The sequence below is a fragment of the Scyliorhinus torazame genome, chromosome 6 (genome assembly GCF_047496885.1).
Source record: "Scyliorhinus torazame isolate Kashiwa2021f chromosome 6, sScyTor2.1, whole genome shotgun sequence".
Classification (NCBI taxonomy): domain Eukaryota; kingdom Metazoa; phylum Chordata; class Chondrichthyes; order Carcharhiniformes; family Scyliorhinidae; genus Scyliorhinus; species Scyliorhinus torazame.
Window position 1 is genome coordinate 35,811,057 of NC_092712.1, and position 17,284 is coordinate 35,828,340.

The window sequence follows — 17,284 nt, forward strand, 5'->3', positions numbered from 1 at the left end:
CTTCTAGATAGTAGAGGTCGTGGGTTTGGAAGGTGCTGCCTAAGGAGTCTTGATGAGTTTCTGCAGTGCATCATGTAGATGGTACACAAGGCTGCTGCTGTGCATCGGTGGTGGAGGGAGTGAATGTTTGTGGCAGGGGGAGCAACCAAGCAGGCTGCTTTGTCCTGGATGGTGTTGAGCTTCTTGAGTGTTGTCGGAGCTGCACTCATCCAGGCAATTGGAGAGTATTCCATCACACTCCTGACTTGTGCCTTGTAGATGGTGGTGAGGGTGTTAGGAGGTGAGTTACTCACCGTAGGAATCCTAACCTCTGACCTGCTTTGTAGCTACAGGTCAAATGGCCTCCACCCGCTTCTATTTTCTGTGTATGTTTCTATGTATTTATATGGCTAATCCAGTTCAGTTTCTGGTCAGTGGTAACCCCCAGGATGTTGTAGTGGGGATTCAGTGAATGTAGTGGCATTGAATGACAAGGGACAATGGTTTGATTCTCTCTTATTGGAGAGGTCATTGCCTGTATGGCGCGAATATAACTTGCCACTTGTCAGGTTATTGCATTTGCATGTGAACTTCTTCAGGGTCTGAGGAGTTGCGAATGGTGCTGAATATCGTGCAATCATCTGCGAACATCCCAACATCTGAACCTCTGTTGGAAGGGAGGTCATTGATGAAGCAGCTGAAGATGGTTGGGCCTAGGACACTATCCTGAGGAACTCCTGCAGTGATGCCCCGGGATCGGGTGCGAGCAGTCGACCGCCGTTAGGGTCAAGTTCAGTGAGATGACTGACCTCCAACCAAAACAACCATCTTTCTTTGTGCCAGGTATGACTCTGACCAGCGGAGAGTTTTCCCCCCGATTCCCCTTTACTCTAGATTAGCCAGGGCTCCTTGATGCCATACTTGGTCAAATGCTGCCTTGATGTCAAGGGCAGTCACTCTTACCTCACCTCTGGCATTCAGTTCCTTATTCCATGTTTGAACCAAGGGTGTAATGACGTCAGGAGCTTAGTGAGTCTGGCGGAACCCAAACTGAGCGTCCATGAGCAGGTTATTCCTGAGTAAGTGCCGCTTGATAGCACTGTTGATGACTCCTTCCATCACTTTGCTGATGATGAAGAGTAGACTGATAGGGCGGTAATTGTCCGGGCTGGATTTGTCCTGTTTCTTGTGCACAGGACACACCTGGACAATTTTCCACATTGCCGGGTAGATGCCAGTGTTGTAGCTGTACTGGAACAGCTTGGCTAGGGATGCGGCCAGTTCTGGAGCACAAGTTTTCAATACTATTGCCGGAATAGTGTCAGGGCCCAAAGCCTTCGCCGTATTGATATCACATGGAGTGAATCGAATTGGCTGAAGACAGAATCTGTGATGCTGGGGGACCTTTGGAGGAGATCAAGGTGGATCATCCACTCGGCTCATCTAGCAACTGGTACAGAAATGGCCAATTAAGTGCCACTTAAGGGTCTCATTAGGGGAAAGGCAGGTTTCCCATCTGAGCCTTTGCCGGCCCGAGTGTGGTCAGGGTGGGCCAGAACCCGAAGGGAATCCTGCCCCCGCAATTTCATACCCTCCACCAACCACCTAAAAACACACTGGTGGAGGAGAGTGAAAGTCAGGCCGGGAATGCAGACTTTAAGTTGACAGTACCGAGAGAGTGCTTCTCCATTGGAGGTGTTGAATTTCAGATCAGATGCTAACACTGCCTGCCTCCTGAACAAGACACACACAATGCCACAGCAGAGCAGGAATATTCTTCCAGCGCCCAGCCTAATACGTAAAGTTGTCTAGTACCAGATGACCATAGGCTGCTTTTCCCTTTTGAGAGGGAGAGCTGACTGGTGGTGATTTGACCTGAGGATCACCATACCTCAGGTGAGGGGTAAGAGTGAGGAGTCAGGGGGCAGAGGGGGCGGGATTCTCTGAAATGGAGGCAGAGTGGCCCCCACAGGGGGGTCAGCCCGGTCTGGAGCGGTTCATGCCACTCCAGCCTCCCTTCGCGCCAACCCGCGCATGCGCGGCGGATTTCCTCAACACGCCGGCTCAGACGCAACATGACACGGGGGTTCAGGGGCCGGCCGCGGAACAAAATAGTGCCGGGGCTGCAGAGGCTGGCCGGCCGATCGGTGGGCCCCGATTGTGGGCCAGACCCCATCGGAGGCCCCCCCCCGTGAAGGGACCCCACAGGCCGCCCCCCGACCCTGCGCGCAGAGTTCCCGCTGGCTGCGAGCAGGTGTGGACAGCGCCGGCGGGACTCTCCCGTTTCCGCGTGGCCCAGCAAGGCCGGAGAATTGGCGGCCCGGCCACAGACATCGGCCCGCGACTGGCACAGCGCCAAACTCGCCGGCGCAAATGGTGCCGATTCTCAGCTCCTCGGAGAATCGCGTGCCGGCATCGAGGCGGCGTGGCGCGGTTGCGGCAATTCTCCGGCCCAGCATGGCGCTCGGAGAATCCCGCCCAGGGTCTTCATGAATAACCTCAGTCGCTGTTGACCTCGCTCTGCACCACGAATCAGCTGTCCAGCCAACTGAACTAAACCGCCCCCCAAAATGTACCCCTCAAACAACACAACTCAAAGCAGATTATCTGGTCATTTCAGCTGACGGGACTTAGCTGCCCACAATTGACTGCATTTACCGACGTGAAAACACTTAAGAAATACCTCATTGAAGTTCTTTCCTCTCACTCTCCATCACTCTCCCCCTCCCTCTGTCTTATCTGCTTTCACCAAGCCGAGTACTAGACAGGATTGGATTGAGTCACAGCATGAGGTGACATTTGGGGGCTGTGGGGTGGGGGGGGGGGTGTTCTATTCTGAAATTTGCCTTGATGCTTTATGAGCACAAGTAATAAATCTCACAGAAGCGAATGGAAACAGTTTAGCTTTTAAAAGCAAACTTTCTGTGTACTGTCTCTTTCTCGGAAATCCATTGACACCCCATTCAAAAGATGTGGATCGGCATCTGCTTTATAAAAGTTATAAATGCTGACGGGCATTTGGGCTCATGTCCATTAAGTACAGAAATGGTACCGTTTAGATCATTAGCAAAACATCGATTTACTTGCAGCGTATTTCTCCGGTCTCCCAGCTGCGTGTTTCTCAGCAGCGGGAGATGGCAGGACATTCACTGGCGGCGGGATTCTCTGCTCCCGCTGCTGTCAATGGGAATTCCGATTGAAGCCAACCCACACTGCCGGGAATCCCGTAGGACCAGAGAACCCCGCGGCCAGCGAACGGCCAGAGAATTCCGGCCTTGATGGAATATTATCAGCCTTGCTTCCCTTTTAACCCCTCTAATTTTGTTTTTCATTTCAGTGAAGGGGATCAGAGTACTGGCTACAGGAGGGGCTTCTTCGAACTCAGATATACTACAGGTAGGGGAGCATCCACCTCAATCACAAAGTTTCTGCTATGACGTTATCTCAGTACAACAATCAGTTGACGTCAGAAGAGGATTAATGAGTTCCTATTTCCACCTCCCGAGTTACTCTTCTCCCTGCTTAACTCTAAAAATTATCCTTCATCACAACCAGATCAAAGCCAATTAAAGGCTGTCAATTCTGGTGCACGATATAATTAACATAGGAAGACACACTAACATCTGCGGCTTTGTATTTCGAGCTGTCAAGATAGGGAAGTGAAATTTATATTTAAAAAAATCAATTGTGATTCTTTTACTAACTGCTAATTTCCACATGAGCTTTAAAAAACATAAACTGCTTAAATTCTTACACGTAAACCTTGGACGTTCAACCCCACCCCCACTAATCTGTGCTGCACGAGCTGGTATCTGATTTTTAAAAAATAATCTTTATTGTCACAAGCAGGCTTACATTAACACTACAATGAAGTTACTGTGAAAAGCCCCTAGTCGCCACATTCCGGCGCCTGTTCGGGTATGCAGAGGGAGAATTCAAACATCTAAATTACATAACAGCACGTCTTTCGGGACTTGTGGAAGGAAACTGGAGCACCGGAGGAAACCCACGCAGACACATGGAGAACGTGCAGACTCTGCACAGACAGTGACCCAAGCCGGGAATCGAACCTGTAACTCTGGCGCTGTGAAGCAACAGTGCTAACCACTGTGCTCCCGTGCAGCCGTGATCTGATGGTAGCACAGGCATCAGATTTAGACCTTGGAGCCAGGAAGAGCCAAAGCCTCACTCCAGATGACTTGAGAAATTAACCTTTTTCGAAAGTGGGTCACATCAAAAGCAGAGAATTGACCGCAATCTAAAGTAAAGGCCGGAAAGACACAGGTCAATCAGCGGCTGTGGAGAGGAATTGGCGTCATGTTATGAGCCAGCAACCTGAGATTGTGTCTTTATACCTTTGCTGTGACAAACTGTGAGGTTGCTTTCAATGAAGCTGGTCACTGTGGGCCAGAAGCAAAATAAACGATTGTGAAAGCTGTTGGACTTATCAAAGTAAAAACCTGACTGGTTCACCAAACTACTACTCCTACACAATCTGACCTGTAGGCAACTCTTTGAGGCAAACATCCCACTCACCCGTTGGCTCAACCAAAGATGGGTAATAAATGTAGCCTTTGCATACGTCAGCACAAGTTCTGTGAAGCAAAACAAAAAAGCAAATTAAGGTTTTGGATGTGACCCTTGATCAGAATTAGATAAGTGAAAAATAAGCACGTTTAAATAGAATTAGAACAAAAATGTACAATTTACCTTTATGGAGCACCTTTAACGCAGAGCGTTACTTGGAGGGATCATCAAATGCATGCTCAAAAACATGTATTTTAAAGAGAGTATTCAGCAGAAGAGAAGGAAATGGAGAAGGCGTGGGGATTGTGAAGTATGGAATCTTAAGTGACTGGAGGCATTTTATCCAGCAGCAGCGGGAGGTGGGAGCTGGAGACACAAGAGTCTGGAGATTGTAAGGAATGGAATACTGGACGAGGTTAATGACTACATGTGCATGAAGAGATTGAAACACAAAGATTGGAATTTTGAATTTGAGGCAAAGGACCAGAAGGCAATGGTCAGTAAATTTGGGGGGTAGTAGTTGAGTGGATCTGGTGCAACATTGGATATGGCTAGTACAGTTTCACATGATCACCGGGATCAGGGCCCTTGCTGTTTGTGGTTTATGTAAATGATTTAGACATGAATGCAGGAGTGGGTGATCAGTAAGTTCGCGGATGATACGTGTGGTAGTATGTATTAGGGGTCATGTGGGACTGGAAGCCCTAATGTCATTGGCTGACAGATCCCGGGTCCTGGTTGGCCGTTAACCTCTAGCTCTGCCCTGAAGGCGGAGTATAAGAAGCCGGAGTCCTCCCCCGCAGGCCATTCTACTATTGAGCTGCGGGGGGGGGGGGGGGGGGGGTTGGGAGCGTAAGCGGCGTGCAGGGCTCCCTGTTCTCCCGGGACCGCGGTGGTCGGGACCCAGAGTGACTGCGCCTGCGGGTCGTACATGGGGGGTTGGGGAGCGTAAGCGGCGTGCAGGGCTCCCTGTTCTCCCGGGACAGCGGCGACCTTGCGGGACCGGCACACAACCGCGAAATGGCCCTTTTTCCTGCAGCTCTTGCAGATTGCTGCGCGGGCCGGGCAGCGCTGCCAGGGGTGTTTCGCCTGGCCGCAGAAATAGCAGCGGGCGCCCCCGGTGCGACTTGGCGTTTGGACCGCGCAAGCCTGTGGGGTGTCCGGGGGGGGGGGGGGGGGTGGGTTTGTCACGACGGGTACGTACGGAGCCCAATGGGCTGCCGCGCGGTCGGGACCGTAGGCGCGGGTATTCCGCGCGGCCACATCTAGGGAGGCTGCTAGGGCCCGTGCCTCTGAGAGTCCTAGCGACTCTTTTTCTAGAAGTCTTTGGCGGATTTGGGAGGAATTCATACCTGCCACAAAAGCATCGCGCATTAACATGTCCGTGTGTTCATTTGCGTTCACCGAAGGGCAGCTGCAAGCTCGTCCCAAAATCAGCAGCGCGGCGTAGAATTTGTCAATCGATTCTCCGGGACTTTGCCGTCTCGTCGCGAGCTGGTAGCGAGCGTAGATTTGGTTAACTGGGCGGACATAGAGACTTTTCAGTGCTGGGAACGCCGTCTGGAAATCCTCCGCGTCTTCGATGAGGGAGAAAATCTCCGTGCTTAACCTCGAGTGCAGGACCTGTAGTTTTTGGTCTTCTGTGACCCAGCCGGTGGCCGTTCTGAGGTAGGCCTCGAAACAAGTCTGCCAGTGCTTGAAGGCTGCTGCCGCGTTCACTGCGTGGGGGCTGATCCTCAGGCATTCCGGGATGATCCTGAGCTCCATAGTCCTTTTTAGGCACGCTTAATAAATCCTCATCGACTTCACTCTATTCGTCTCTCGGAGTCTTTGTGCGCTACAATACGAAAATTGATGGGGTGGTAAATAGTGAGGAGATTACAGGAGGATATAGACGGAATGGTCAGATGGGCTGATCAGTGGCAAATTGAATTCAATCTGTATATGTGTGAGATGATGCACTGGGGCAGGATAAACAAGGCAAGGGAATACATGATAAATGGAAGGACCCTGGGAAGCACCGAGGATCACACCTTGGTGTGCATGTACACCGGTTCCTTAAGGTAGCAGAGCAGGTGGATACAGTGGTTAAGAAGGCATATGGCATATTTGCCTTTATTAGCCAAGGCATAGAGTTTAGGAACAGGGCGGTAGTGTTGGAACTGTATAAAGTGTTGGTTAGGTCGCATCTAAGAGAATTTTGTGCAGTTCCGGAATCCACATTTTAGGAGGGATGCACTGGACAGGGTGTAGAAGAGATTTACCAGGATGATGCCTAGGCTGGAGAGTTTTTGCTATGGAGAGAGATTGGATAGACTGGGGTTGTTTTCCTTGGAGCAGAGAAGACTGAGGGGGCACATGATTGAGATGTATAAAATTATGAGGAGCATAGATCGAGTAGACAGGATGAAACAATTCCCCTTGGTGGAGGGATCACTGAGCAGGGACATAGATTTAAGGTAGGGGGCAGGATGATTAGAGGGGAGGTGAGGAAAAAGATTTCATCCAGAGGGTGGTGGGAGTCTGGAACTCGCTGCCTGAAAGGGTGGTGGAGCAGAGATCCTCATAACATTGAAGAAGTATTTAAATGTGTACTTGCGATGCCAAGGCATACAGGGCTATAGGCCAAGTGCTGGAAAATTAGATTAGAATAGTTAGGTGGTTGTTTTTGTCTGGCGCAGACGCGATGGACCGAAGGGCCTCTTCTGTGCTGTAGACGTCTATGACTATGAGGGTGGAGGAAAACAACAGTGGCAACACTCCAACTGTGATCTTATGAAGGCTTTGTCAGTGATAGACTATTTCATCTTCTATTTCACATTTTACATATGCTCCTCTTCATTGTATCCTACTGCCTTTTATTCTGAATTCATTTTGTTGCTGGGTCTCAATAATACTCCCTATTTCCCCCCAGCCCCCACCCCATCTCCTATAATGTTAGTTTGATATCACCTCGCCATTACTTCATGATTTGCCTTCTCATTTACTGATTTCAATATTGGGGGCTGTGCACCATGAGTAGCGTTCTGCCTTCACTGAGGTTTCTTATACCGTTAAAAATAATTGTTTTCAGTCCTAATTAATGAGTTGTGTGATATGAAACCTGTGTGTGTGGTTTTTTCCCCTTAAGCCCTATGATTCATTTCTCAAGGGGCTGCCTGATTCCTTCCATGTGGCATGACACCTCTTGCTCTAACACAGCCACGGTCTCTGGTGTGACTGTGTGTGGCGCCAGGCTTTCTGCGGGATTGCGTCACTAAACCGCAATAACAGGGATTACCCAGTCACCACCTGTTTCTTGATTTTGCAGGTCCTGGCAGATGTGTTCAATGCCCCAGTGTACACAAGAGACACAACTAATTCAGCCTGCCTGGGATGTGCTTACAGAGCAAAACACGGTACGTAGAAGCTGAGTACTCTGAGTGACTAGCCTGAGTCATAGCTCAAGGCATAAACAGATACTTTTTCTCCATCTCGCTACGCAATCTCCAGTAAGCATAAAATCTCCATCAACTTTCAGCTTTCCAAAGTTTTCTCCTTGCCCCCTGCTATCTTCCATCACCCCTACCCTTTGCTGTCCTTTCACTTGCACATTCCCGTGCAAACAAACTCTTTACTCCCACAATGTTGTCCAGAGCCACAAACCCATCTTCTGAGACTTCAATTTATGTGTACTTTCTCTGACCTGGTTATAGTGTTTTCCTGTTCACCATGTGACCGCATCGACATCAGGAGGACAAACATGGCTAAGGTGTCAAAGGCCGATAATGGGAGGGAAGAGCGACATTGAAGCTTCCGGCACCAACGGCTGCTTTCTCTACCATGTAGTCCCGATCTTAGTGTAAAAAAAAAGCAAGGGTGGGTTCCACGACGTCTTGCTGACGGAGCGGGATCTGATTGAAGATCAGGGCAGCTTTTTTAAAGGCTGCCCCAGTGCACAAACGTTAACCAGGACCACCCACCCCCGTCAACGCAATCCCCCCAGGCACTGCCCTGTGGCACTTCTCCCTGGCACTTACCCCAACACCGCCCTCTGCTGCTGGGGGCAGTGCCTGGCAGTGCCAATGGGCAGTGCTCAGGCATGACCCTCTTCCCCCCCCTAGAGCTGTGCACTCACCTGAGCTACTCTGGGAGGTCAGCTGGCCAGGTGCATACCTTGGGTGACCCAGTCGTGATTCTCGCCAGTGATAATAAGATGTTAATGTGTGGAAATGATGTTCCCCATGTTCAAAGTCAGAAATCCTGTTACATCAGGGACAGGGACAATCCTTTACATCGAGGTGAAATGCGATTTGGACAGCGGGAGATTTCCCGCTCCTGTTGCTGAACCACCTGACGAAACAGGAGCAGAAAATCCCAGCCTTTGCCTTTGGCCTTCTCCACTGTCCCAGTGAAGCTAAATGCATTTTATCCGGCTCCAATGTGATTTTCAAATGTCATTCATAAATGCCTTCTCCCCAGATCAGTACCTACATTGAATGGCCGTACCTGTGGTCCAGGGAAACTTTTAAAAATGATTTCATGTATGTGGGCCTAAATAGCTAGGCCAGCATTTATTGCCCATCCCTAATTGCCCTTGAGAAGGTGGTGGTGAGATGCCTTCTGGAACCGCTGCAGCCCATGTGTTGTAGGTAAACCCACAGTGCTGTTATTCCTGTCATTTTAGATGCTAAAGTTGCACCTTAAATCATTCATATAAAAGAGCTGAGTTGTCTATTGCTGTGTAAAATATTTTATAAAACTAGCCACAGGACTATTTTCCTCTTACTGTTTATTCTTTCTGGATGGGATCAGATAAACAATTAACAAAGAATAAATCACAGTGACAACTTGCATTTATGTAGCATCTTTAACTTAGTAAAACAACCCACGGTGAGAGAGGCAGGGAGGTTTATAGAGAAAATTCCAGGGCTTGGGGCCCAGTAGCTGAAGGCCCCCCCCCCCAATGGTGGGGTAATGAAAATATACAAGACACCATGATTGGAGATGCACAGAGCCTTTGGCGGGTTGTAGGGCTGTAGGAGATTACAGAGTTAGACATGGGCGGGGCTGGGAAGGGTAACTGAATACTTATGATCCTCGTGGGGACCCACGTTCTCCCCGTGTCTGCTTGGGTTTCCTCCGGGTCCTCCAGTTTCCTCCCACAAGTCCCGAAAGACGTGCTGTTAGGTGAATTGGACATTCTGAATTCTCCCTCTGTGTACCCGAACAGGCACCGGAATGTGGAGACCAGGGGCTTTTCACAGTAACTTCATTGCAGTGTTAATGTAAGGCTAATTGTCACAATAAAGATTATTATTATAAACCATTATAACCAAATTTACCGATCGACTCACAAATGAAGAAATGACTGGACAAGATTTCACTTTTTATATATTTTTACTTTAATGTGAATCAGGATCAATGTAAATTAACAGGCAAATCATGGTCAGTACATATTATACATTATACATGAAATAGCAGAAACAACAGAGGCTATCTCACTACGTTAGAAGGTAGTCCTTGTAAGGTCCCAGTTTCAGCCTTCGAGGAGTTTGCCGATTCACCATAGGCAACATCTTCTGAGTAAACAGGGTTCCACCCACCAATATTCTTTGTATGGCGCTCTTCTTTTCTTTCTTCTTTCAGTTTCTGCCTTCCTTCTGCTTCTCTTTCTATCTCTGTGCCACACGGTTTACGTATTTTAACTTCCCTCAAGTTAGCGCTGTTTCTAGGTCAAAGGCCGTCACTTGTTACTGCTTCTGGGTCAAAGGCCACGCCAACACATGGATGAGAATTTAAAATTTGAGGTGCTTTTGGAACAATATAGGTCAGCAAGCACAGGTGTGATGGCTGAAAGGGACTTTCTTGGTTTGTGAAATTAAAAACGAAAAAGCTGGGATTTTCCACCCCTGGTTTTGGCGCACTGGATTGGCAGTGAGTGCGGAAAATCCAGCAGAGGTCGCAAAACGGCTTTTACACCAATGGGATTTCCGCGCTGATTGTCGCCGCCCACCCACCACTGATGTAATGGGCTTCCCACCATACAATGATGGGCACCTCCTTACCATATATTTAATTATCAATAGCGGGCGTCCCTGCTTCATTATCCCCCATGTGGCATCATGTTAGCAGGGTTTACGACAACTTTTGTAAAACAGGAACTTGGCAAATGGTCCCTGCCTGGGGAGCACAGATATATACAGCCCCTAGGAGGGAGAGGGCAATGCCAGGGCAATGCCCGGGGTGGGGGTGCAGCATGGGAGGGCTCGTGCTTCCGTTGGGGGGGGGAGAGAGGGCATGTCCATGGAAGGGGGCTCTGGGGTGGGGCTGGGGTCCTTTTTAAATAAAAATTCCTGGTGGGACAGGCTTATTCAGAGCCCACCCTCCAGCATTTTTTCAAAGTGTTTAAAAATTTGGCTTGATAAAGCCGGCAGCGCAGGTTCCACACTGATTTTCCCACCTCAGACAAAACTTTAAAAACAAAATGGGAAAATTCCACGCAAAATGTTGCAAATAGGCAGTCCTGATGTTGGGTGTGATTTAACGTGGAGAAAAACTGAGTCCCGTTTTGGGCGAGTATAGTGGGGTCTTTCTCGCCGCCTGCAGCACCAAGAACTATCCCACTGTCAAATGACCCTCTTATTTATTTTGGCCTCTGTCAGGACCGCCCCACCGAGGCCGCACTTACCTCAAGTCCTGCACCGGCGTGTTCAGCTGGTCAGTGCAGCTAGAGATCGGGGTGCCATTTTTAAATGCTGCACCAATCTCTCGGCCCCCTCTTGAACACCCCATTGCGGCCTCCGGAACCCACCCCACTGCCAGCCTACCTCTTAGAGGTTCCTCGAGCCCCCCTTTACTCCACCTCGTAAGGGTAGGGCACCCCCATGCCTGATCCCTGGCATGGGCAGCCTGGCACCGGGGCACCTTGGCACTGCCATCCTGGAACCCTGACAGTGCCCCAGCCAGCCTGGCAGTGCCAGGGTGCCATTGTCTGGGCAGCAGTGCCCAGGTGCCAACGGGAGTGCAAAGGTACCACCCTACCTAGAGCCCGACTACCTGGGGGCTTCCAATCCCATTGTGCCGTTACACCTGGCCCATGTTTGTGTGGGCCAATACTAAACGGCACCTTGGCAAGGCCTCCCAGGTGCAGGCGTTAGTTCACGGGCCTCGGGAGAATTGGGCGTTGACATATAGGTTGCAAATCTCACGCGATTTACTGGCCTCGTCACATCACCGAATCGGGCACGTCGAGGCTATTCGATCACACCCAATATTTCTCCGTTTTTTTTCTCTTTCAAATCATGACTAATGTACAGGCAACTTCCAACATTTGCAACTGTTGTATTATATTTCTAGTGTTTTTTAAAAATCTGGTATTTGACCTAAAGTATCACTTACCATTCTGTTTCTGTCTTCTTTTACTTGTATTCAGGACTACAAGCAGTATCAGGACAATCTTTTGCAGATACGATGAAAAACGCACCAGAACCAAAGCTGGCAGTTACCCCGGCCTGTGAAGTAGATAAGGTGAGAGCAAGAGAGAGAGTGTAAGAGAGATAGAGAGAGAAAGATACCCTCAGAATGGAATATATTTTGCTGATTTTAATCACTTTCCACATTTTTATCCCTCAAACCTGGTTGAATGTGTTTCGACAGACAGCAGCAGTGCTTCTCTTACCTTGCCGAAATGCTCACTGAGCCTAAAAGACAAGTATTGACAGCTGAGTATTGTTCAATAATACAGGGTATTGCTGCAAGGTCCACCGTACCTCCACCTGGTCTCCATTTCTGCACTTTACAGCAGGGTCAGTGGATAACAATCAGAAGTGGGACTTTTGGCTGTTATTTCCCCACTCCCTCTCACTAAATCTTGCATAGCCCAAGCCCAAAATTTACAGTTAAGTAGAAATCATTACGATGTTTACATGGTCAGACATGAACTGACAGCAGAGATGGCTCATTATCAGCGGAGTTGTCCTTATCTGAACTGTACTATCTACAATCGGGTCACTGATAGCCAATCCTCCAGTGGTGAGCTGAGTGTGTGAACAGTTACAAGTGTTTGGTAATTGGATTGATTTTTGCTAAGTTAAGAAAATACTAATGCAGATCTTAGAAGTTAAAAAAATCTTTAAAGTGTGTTCAAAGAACAATGATAGGCGTCGCAGTGTTCTGTTTTACCAGATTGCGGTCAGGCTGGCCAATCAATAGAACTGATTTCATCATTCTGAGTCATCCACACAAGCCTTTCTTTGACAAGACAAGTGCACACATGGGTCCATTATTTCTTATTTTCTGCCTGTGCTGTGCTCTTCATCTTTCTTCAAGTCAATAATCTCTCCAGTCTGCCTGGATTAGAGAAACGTTGGGCTAAACTTTCACAGCCTTATGGGGATAGGCTTGGAGGTGGAAGAGCAAAATGTCAGGGGGGAGGAACCGGGAAGCAAATCCGGTGTTTGCCCACCACCGTACCAAATTGGCAGGAAAGATGGCGATTCGGACAGCCCCTGGATGACCAATTGAGCCACTTAAGTCAAAACAATTAAGGCAACTTGTTGCTTCCAGGAGCATTTTGCCCATGTCGGGAGGGCGCAGTGCTTTCCCAGTGAAACCTGTCGGCCTCTCTGTGGACTCCTGGGGTGGGCGGGATACCTTCTTTATGGGCACTCCACATCTGGTAGCAATGGCTGCCCTCGCAGCAACTGCACTGCTGGTGCTTCACTGCCACCAAGGCCCACATCCCAACATCCCGGGGATTACTATTGACCAGAAACTGAACATATAAATACCATGGCTACAAGAACTGGTCAGAACAGGTGAATAACTCACCTTCTGACCTCCCATAGCCTGTCCACCACCTACAGGGCACAAGTCAGGAGTCTGATGGAATACTGTCCCCTTGCCTGGATGAGTGCAGCTCCAACAACACTCAAGAAACTCCACACAATCCAGGACAAAGCAGCCCCGCTTGGTTGGTACCCATCCGCAAACATGCACTCTCTCCATCACCGATCCACAGTGGCAGCCGTGGGTACCATCTGCAAGATGCACTGCCGCAACTCACCAAGCCTCCTTAGACAGCACCTTCCAACCCCACGACCACTACCATCTAGATTCAGACAAGGGCAGCAGATATATGGGAACACCAACATCTGGAAGTTCCCAAGCGACCCGCTATCTTGACTTGGAAAAATATCACCGTTCTTTCACTGTCACTGGGTCAAAATCCTGGAACCCCCTTCCTAACAGCAGAGTGGTTGTGCCTACATCACATGGGCTGCAGCGGTTCAAGAGGACGGCTCACCACCACCTCCTCAAGAGCAATTAGGGATGGGCAACAAATGCTGGCCGAGCCAGCTAAGCCCACATCCCAAGAATGAATAAATAAAAACCTCAACTGCCCCCACCAATAATGTCCTGGTTTCCCCCAGCCTACGTCAATTCCCTTCGAGAGTGTCTGGTCATTGGGGTTTTCACTGCCTGGAGCTGGAGCCGGAGCAATCACCACCACCAGTGGTGGCACTGCAGAGGCTGGGAGAGATCAAATGGCGAACTGTTAATGGGCTGCTGCCAGTACTGTGCCGCCCTAGGTACTTCGCCCGTGGAGGCAGGATCACCTCGCTTGGCGGGACTTGCTGGCAATTGGCAAAATTCGACCCACTAATGTCTGGATATGTAGTAATACTTTACATTTGTGTGAATGGAGTGAGTGGAAAGTAAATGGAATATGAAGAAAAGCTTTGCAAAGTATGCAAGTTCCTGCTAAATAACAGGCATAGTGTACATTTCAAAGAACAGTCAGTTCTTCATCACAGCCATGAGCATGGCAAGACCTCCCTATCGCCCTCACCCCTCTGATATCTTCCCAGCTCTCAGCGACTCCAACCTTCTCACATACAATGCACTGTGTCATGCCACACAATCTTTGCTCAGCCTTCTTAGCATTCTTGGGAAAAAGCAAGTTAACAATTAAACCTTAAAAAGCCCATTACTTTTCACATTATTGTTATAAATAAAATAATTGGATATTTGTCTGGCGGCTTGGTGGCACAGTGGTTAGCACTGCTGCCTGACAGCGCCAGAGCTCCGGGTCCGGTTCTGTCCTTGGGTGACTGTGTGGAGTCTGCACTTTCTCCCCGTGTCTGCGTGGGTTTCCTCCGGGTGCTCTGGTTTCCTCCCACAGTCCAAAAATGTGCAGGTTAGGTGGACTGGCCATACTAAATTAGTATCCAAAGATGTGTAGATGAAGTTCCAGGGATAGGGTGGGCATGTGGCCTTTGGAGAGTGCTCTTGCAGAGGGCTGGTGCAGACTTGATGGGCCGAATGGCCGTCTTCTGCACTGTAGGGATTCTATGATCCTTATCAAATGTGAGGCTGTCTGTAACTTGCCTCAGTTATAGAACACTGTGCAGGGTTAGACATTCCATGAAAGTACACTGTGCAGGGTTAGACATTCCATTATAGTACACTGTGCAGGGTTAGACATTCCATTATAGTACACTGTGCAGGGTTAGACATCCCATTATAGTGCACAGTGCAGGGTTAGACATCCATTATAGTACACTGTGCAGGGTTAGTCATCCCATTATAGTACACTGTGCAGGGCTAGATATCCCATTATAGTGCAGGGTTAGACATTCCATTATAGTACACTATGCAGGGTTAGACATCCCATTATAGTACACTGTGCAGGGTTAGACATCCCATTATAGTACACTGTGCAGGGTTAGACATTCCATGAAAGTACACTGTGCAGGGTTAGACATTCCATTATAGTACACTGTGCAGGGTTAGACATTCCATTATAGTACACTGTGCAGGGTTAGACATCCCATTATAGTGCACTGTGCAGGGTTAGACATTCCATGAAAGTACACTGTGCAGGGTTAGACATTCCATTATAGTACACTGTGCAGGGTTAGACACTCCATTATAGTACACTGTGCAGGGTTAGACATCCCATTATAGTGCACAGTGCAGGGTTAGACATCCATTATAGTACACTGTGCAGGGCTAGATATCCCATTATAGTGCAGGGTTAGACATTCCATTATAGTACACTGTGCAGGGTTAGACATCCCATTATAGTACACTGTGCCGGGTTAGACACCCCATTATAGTACACTGTGCAGGGTTAGACATCCCATTATAGTACACTGTGCAGGGTTAGACATCCCATTATAGTGCACTGTGCAGGGTTAGATATCCCATTGTAGTAAACTGTGCAGGGTTAGACATCCCATTATAGTGCAGGGTTAGACATTCCATTATAGTACACTGTGCATGGTTAGACTTCCCATTATAGAGCACTGTGCAGGGTTAGACATTCCATTACAGTACGCTGTGCAGGGTTAGCCACCCCATTATTGTACACTGTGCAGTGTTAGACATCACATCATAGTGCAGGGTTAGACATTCCATGAAAGTACACTGTGGATGGTTAGAGTTCCCATTATAGAGCACTGTGCAGGGTTAGACATCCCATTACAGTACACTGTGCAGGGTTAGACATCCCATTATAGTGCACTGTGCAGGGTTAGACATCCCATTATAGTACACTGTGCAGGGTTAGATATCCCATTATAGTACACTGTGCAGGGTTAGACATCCCATTATAGTACACTGTGCAGGGTTAGACATCCCATTATAGTACACTGTGCAGGGTTAGACATCCCATTATAGTACACTGTGCAGGGTTAGACATTCCATTATAGTACACTGTGCAGGGTTAGACATCCCATTATAGTACACTGTGCAGGGTTAGACATCCCATTATAGTACACTGTGCAGGGTTAGATACCCCATTATAGTGCAGGGTTAGACACCCCATTATTGTACACAGTGCAGGGTTAGACACCCCATTATTGTACACTGTTCAGGGTTAGACACCCCATTATTGTACACTGTGCAGGGTTAGACATCCGATTATAGTGCAGGGTTAGACGTTCCATTAAAGTACAATGTGCAGGGTTAGACATCCCATGATAGTACACTGTGCAGGGTTTGACATCCATTATAGTACACTGCAGTGTTTGACATCCATTATAGTACACTGTGCAGGGTTTGACATCCATTATAGTACACTGTGCAGGGTTAGATACCCCATTATTGTACACTGTACAGGGTTAGACATCCCATTATAGTTCAGTGTTAGACATTCCATTAAAGTACACTGTGCAGGGTTAGCCTTCCCATTATAGTGCATGGGTAGACATTCCATTCAAGTACACTGTGCAGGGTTAGACATCCCATGATAGTACACTGTGCAGGGTTAGACACCCCATTATTGTACGCTGTGCAGGGTTAGACATCCCATTATAGTGCACTGTGCAGGGTTAGACATCCCATTATAGTACACTGTGCAGGGTTAGAGATCCCATTATAGTGCAGTGTTAGACACCCCATTATTGTACACTGTGCAGGGTTAGACACCCCATTATTGTACACTGTGCAGGCTTAGACACCCCATTATTGTACACTGCAGGGTTAGACATCCCATTATAGTGCAGGGTTAGACGTTCCATTAAAGTACACTGTGCAGGGTTAGACATCCCATGATAGTACACTGTGCAGGGTTTGACATCCATTATGGTACACTGTGCAGTGTTTGTCATCCATTATAGTACACTGTGCAGGGTTTGACATCCATTATAGTACACTGTGCAGGGTTAGACATCCCATGATAGAACACTGTGCAGGGTTTGACATCCATTATAGTACACTGTGCAGGGTTAGACATCCCATGATAGCACACTGTGCAGGGTTTGACGTCCATTATAGTACACTGTGCAGGGTT

At 48.4% G+C, this 17,284-nt stretch overlaps 1 protein-coding gene across 1 annotated transcript in view; it reads left to right on the plus strand.

Moving 5' to 3' along the window:
- Positions 1–17,284, plus strand: part of xylb (xylulokinase homolog (H. influenzae)) — a 305,630-nt gene that overhangs the window by 232,113 nt on the left and 56,233 nt on the right. Inside the window, exons 16-18 of the mRNA XM_072508129.1 lie at positions 3,317–3,375; positions 7,817–7,904; positions 11,921–12,015. Coding sequence (XP_072364230.1) covers positions 3,317–3,375; positions 7,817–7,904; positions 11,921–12,015 — 242 coding nt within the window. The remainder of the gene's footprint in view (positions 1–3,316; positions 3,376–7,816; positions 7,905–11,920; positions 12,016–17,284) is intronic.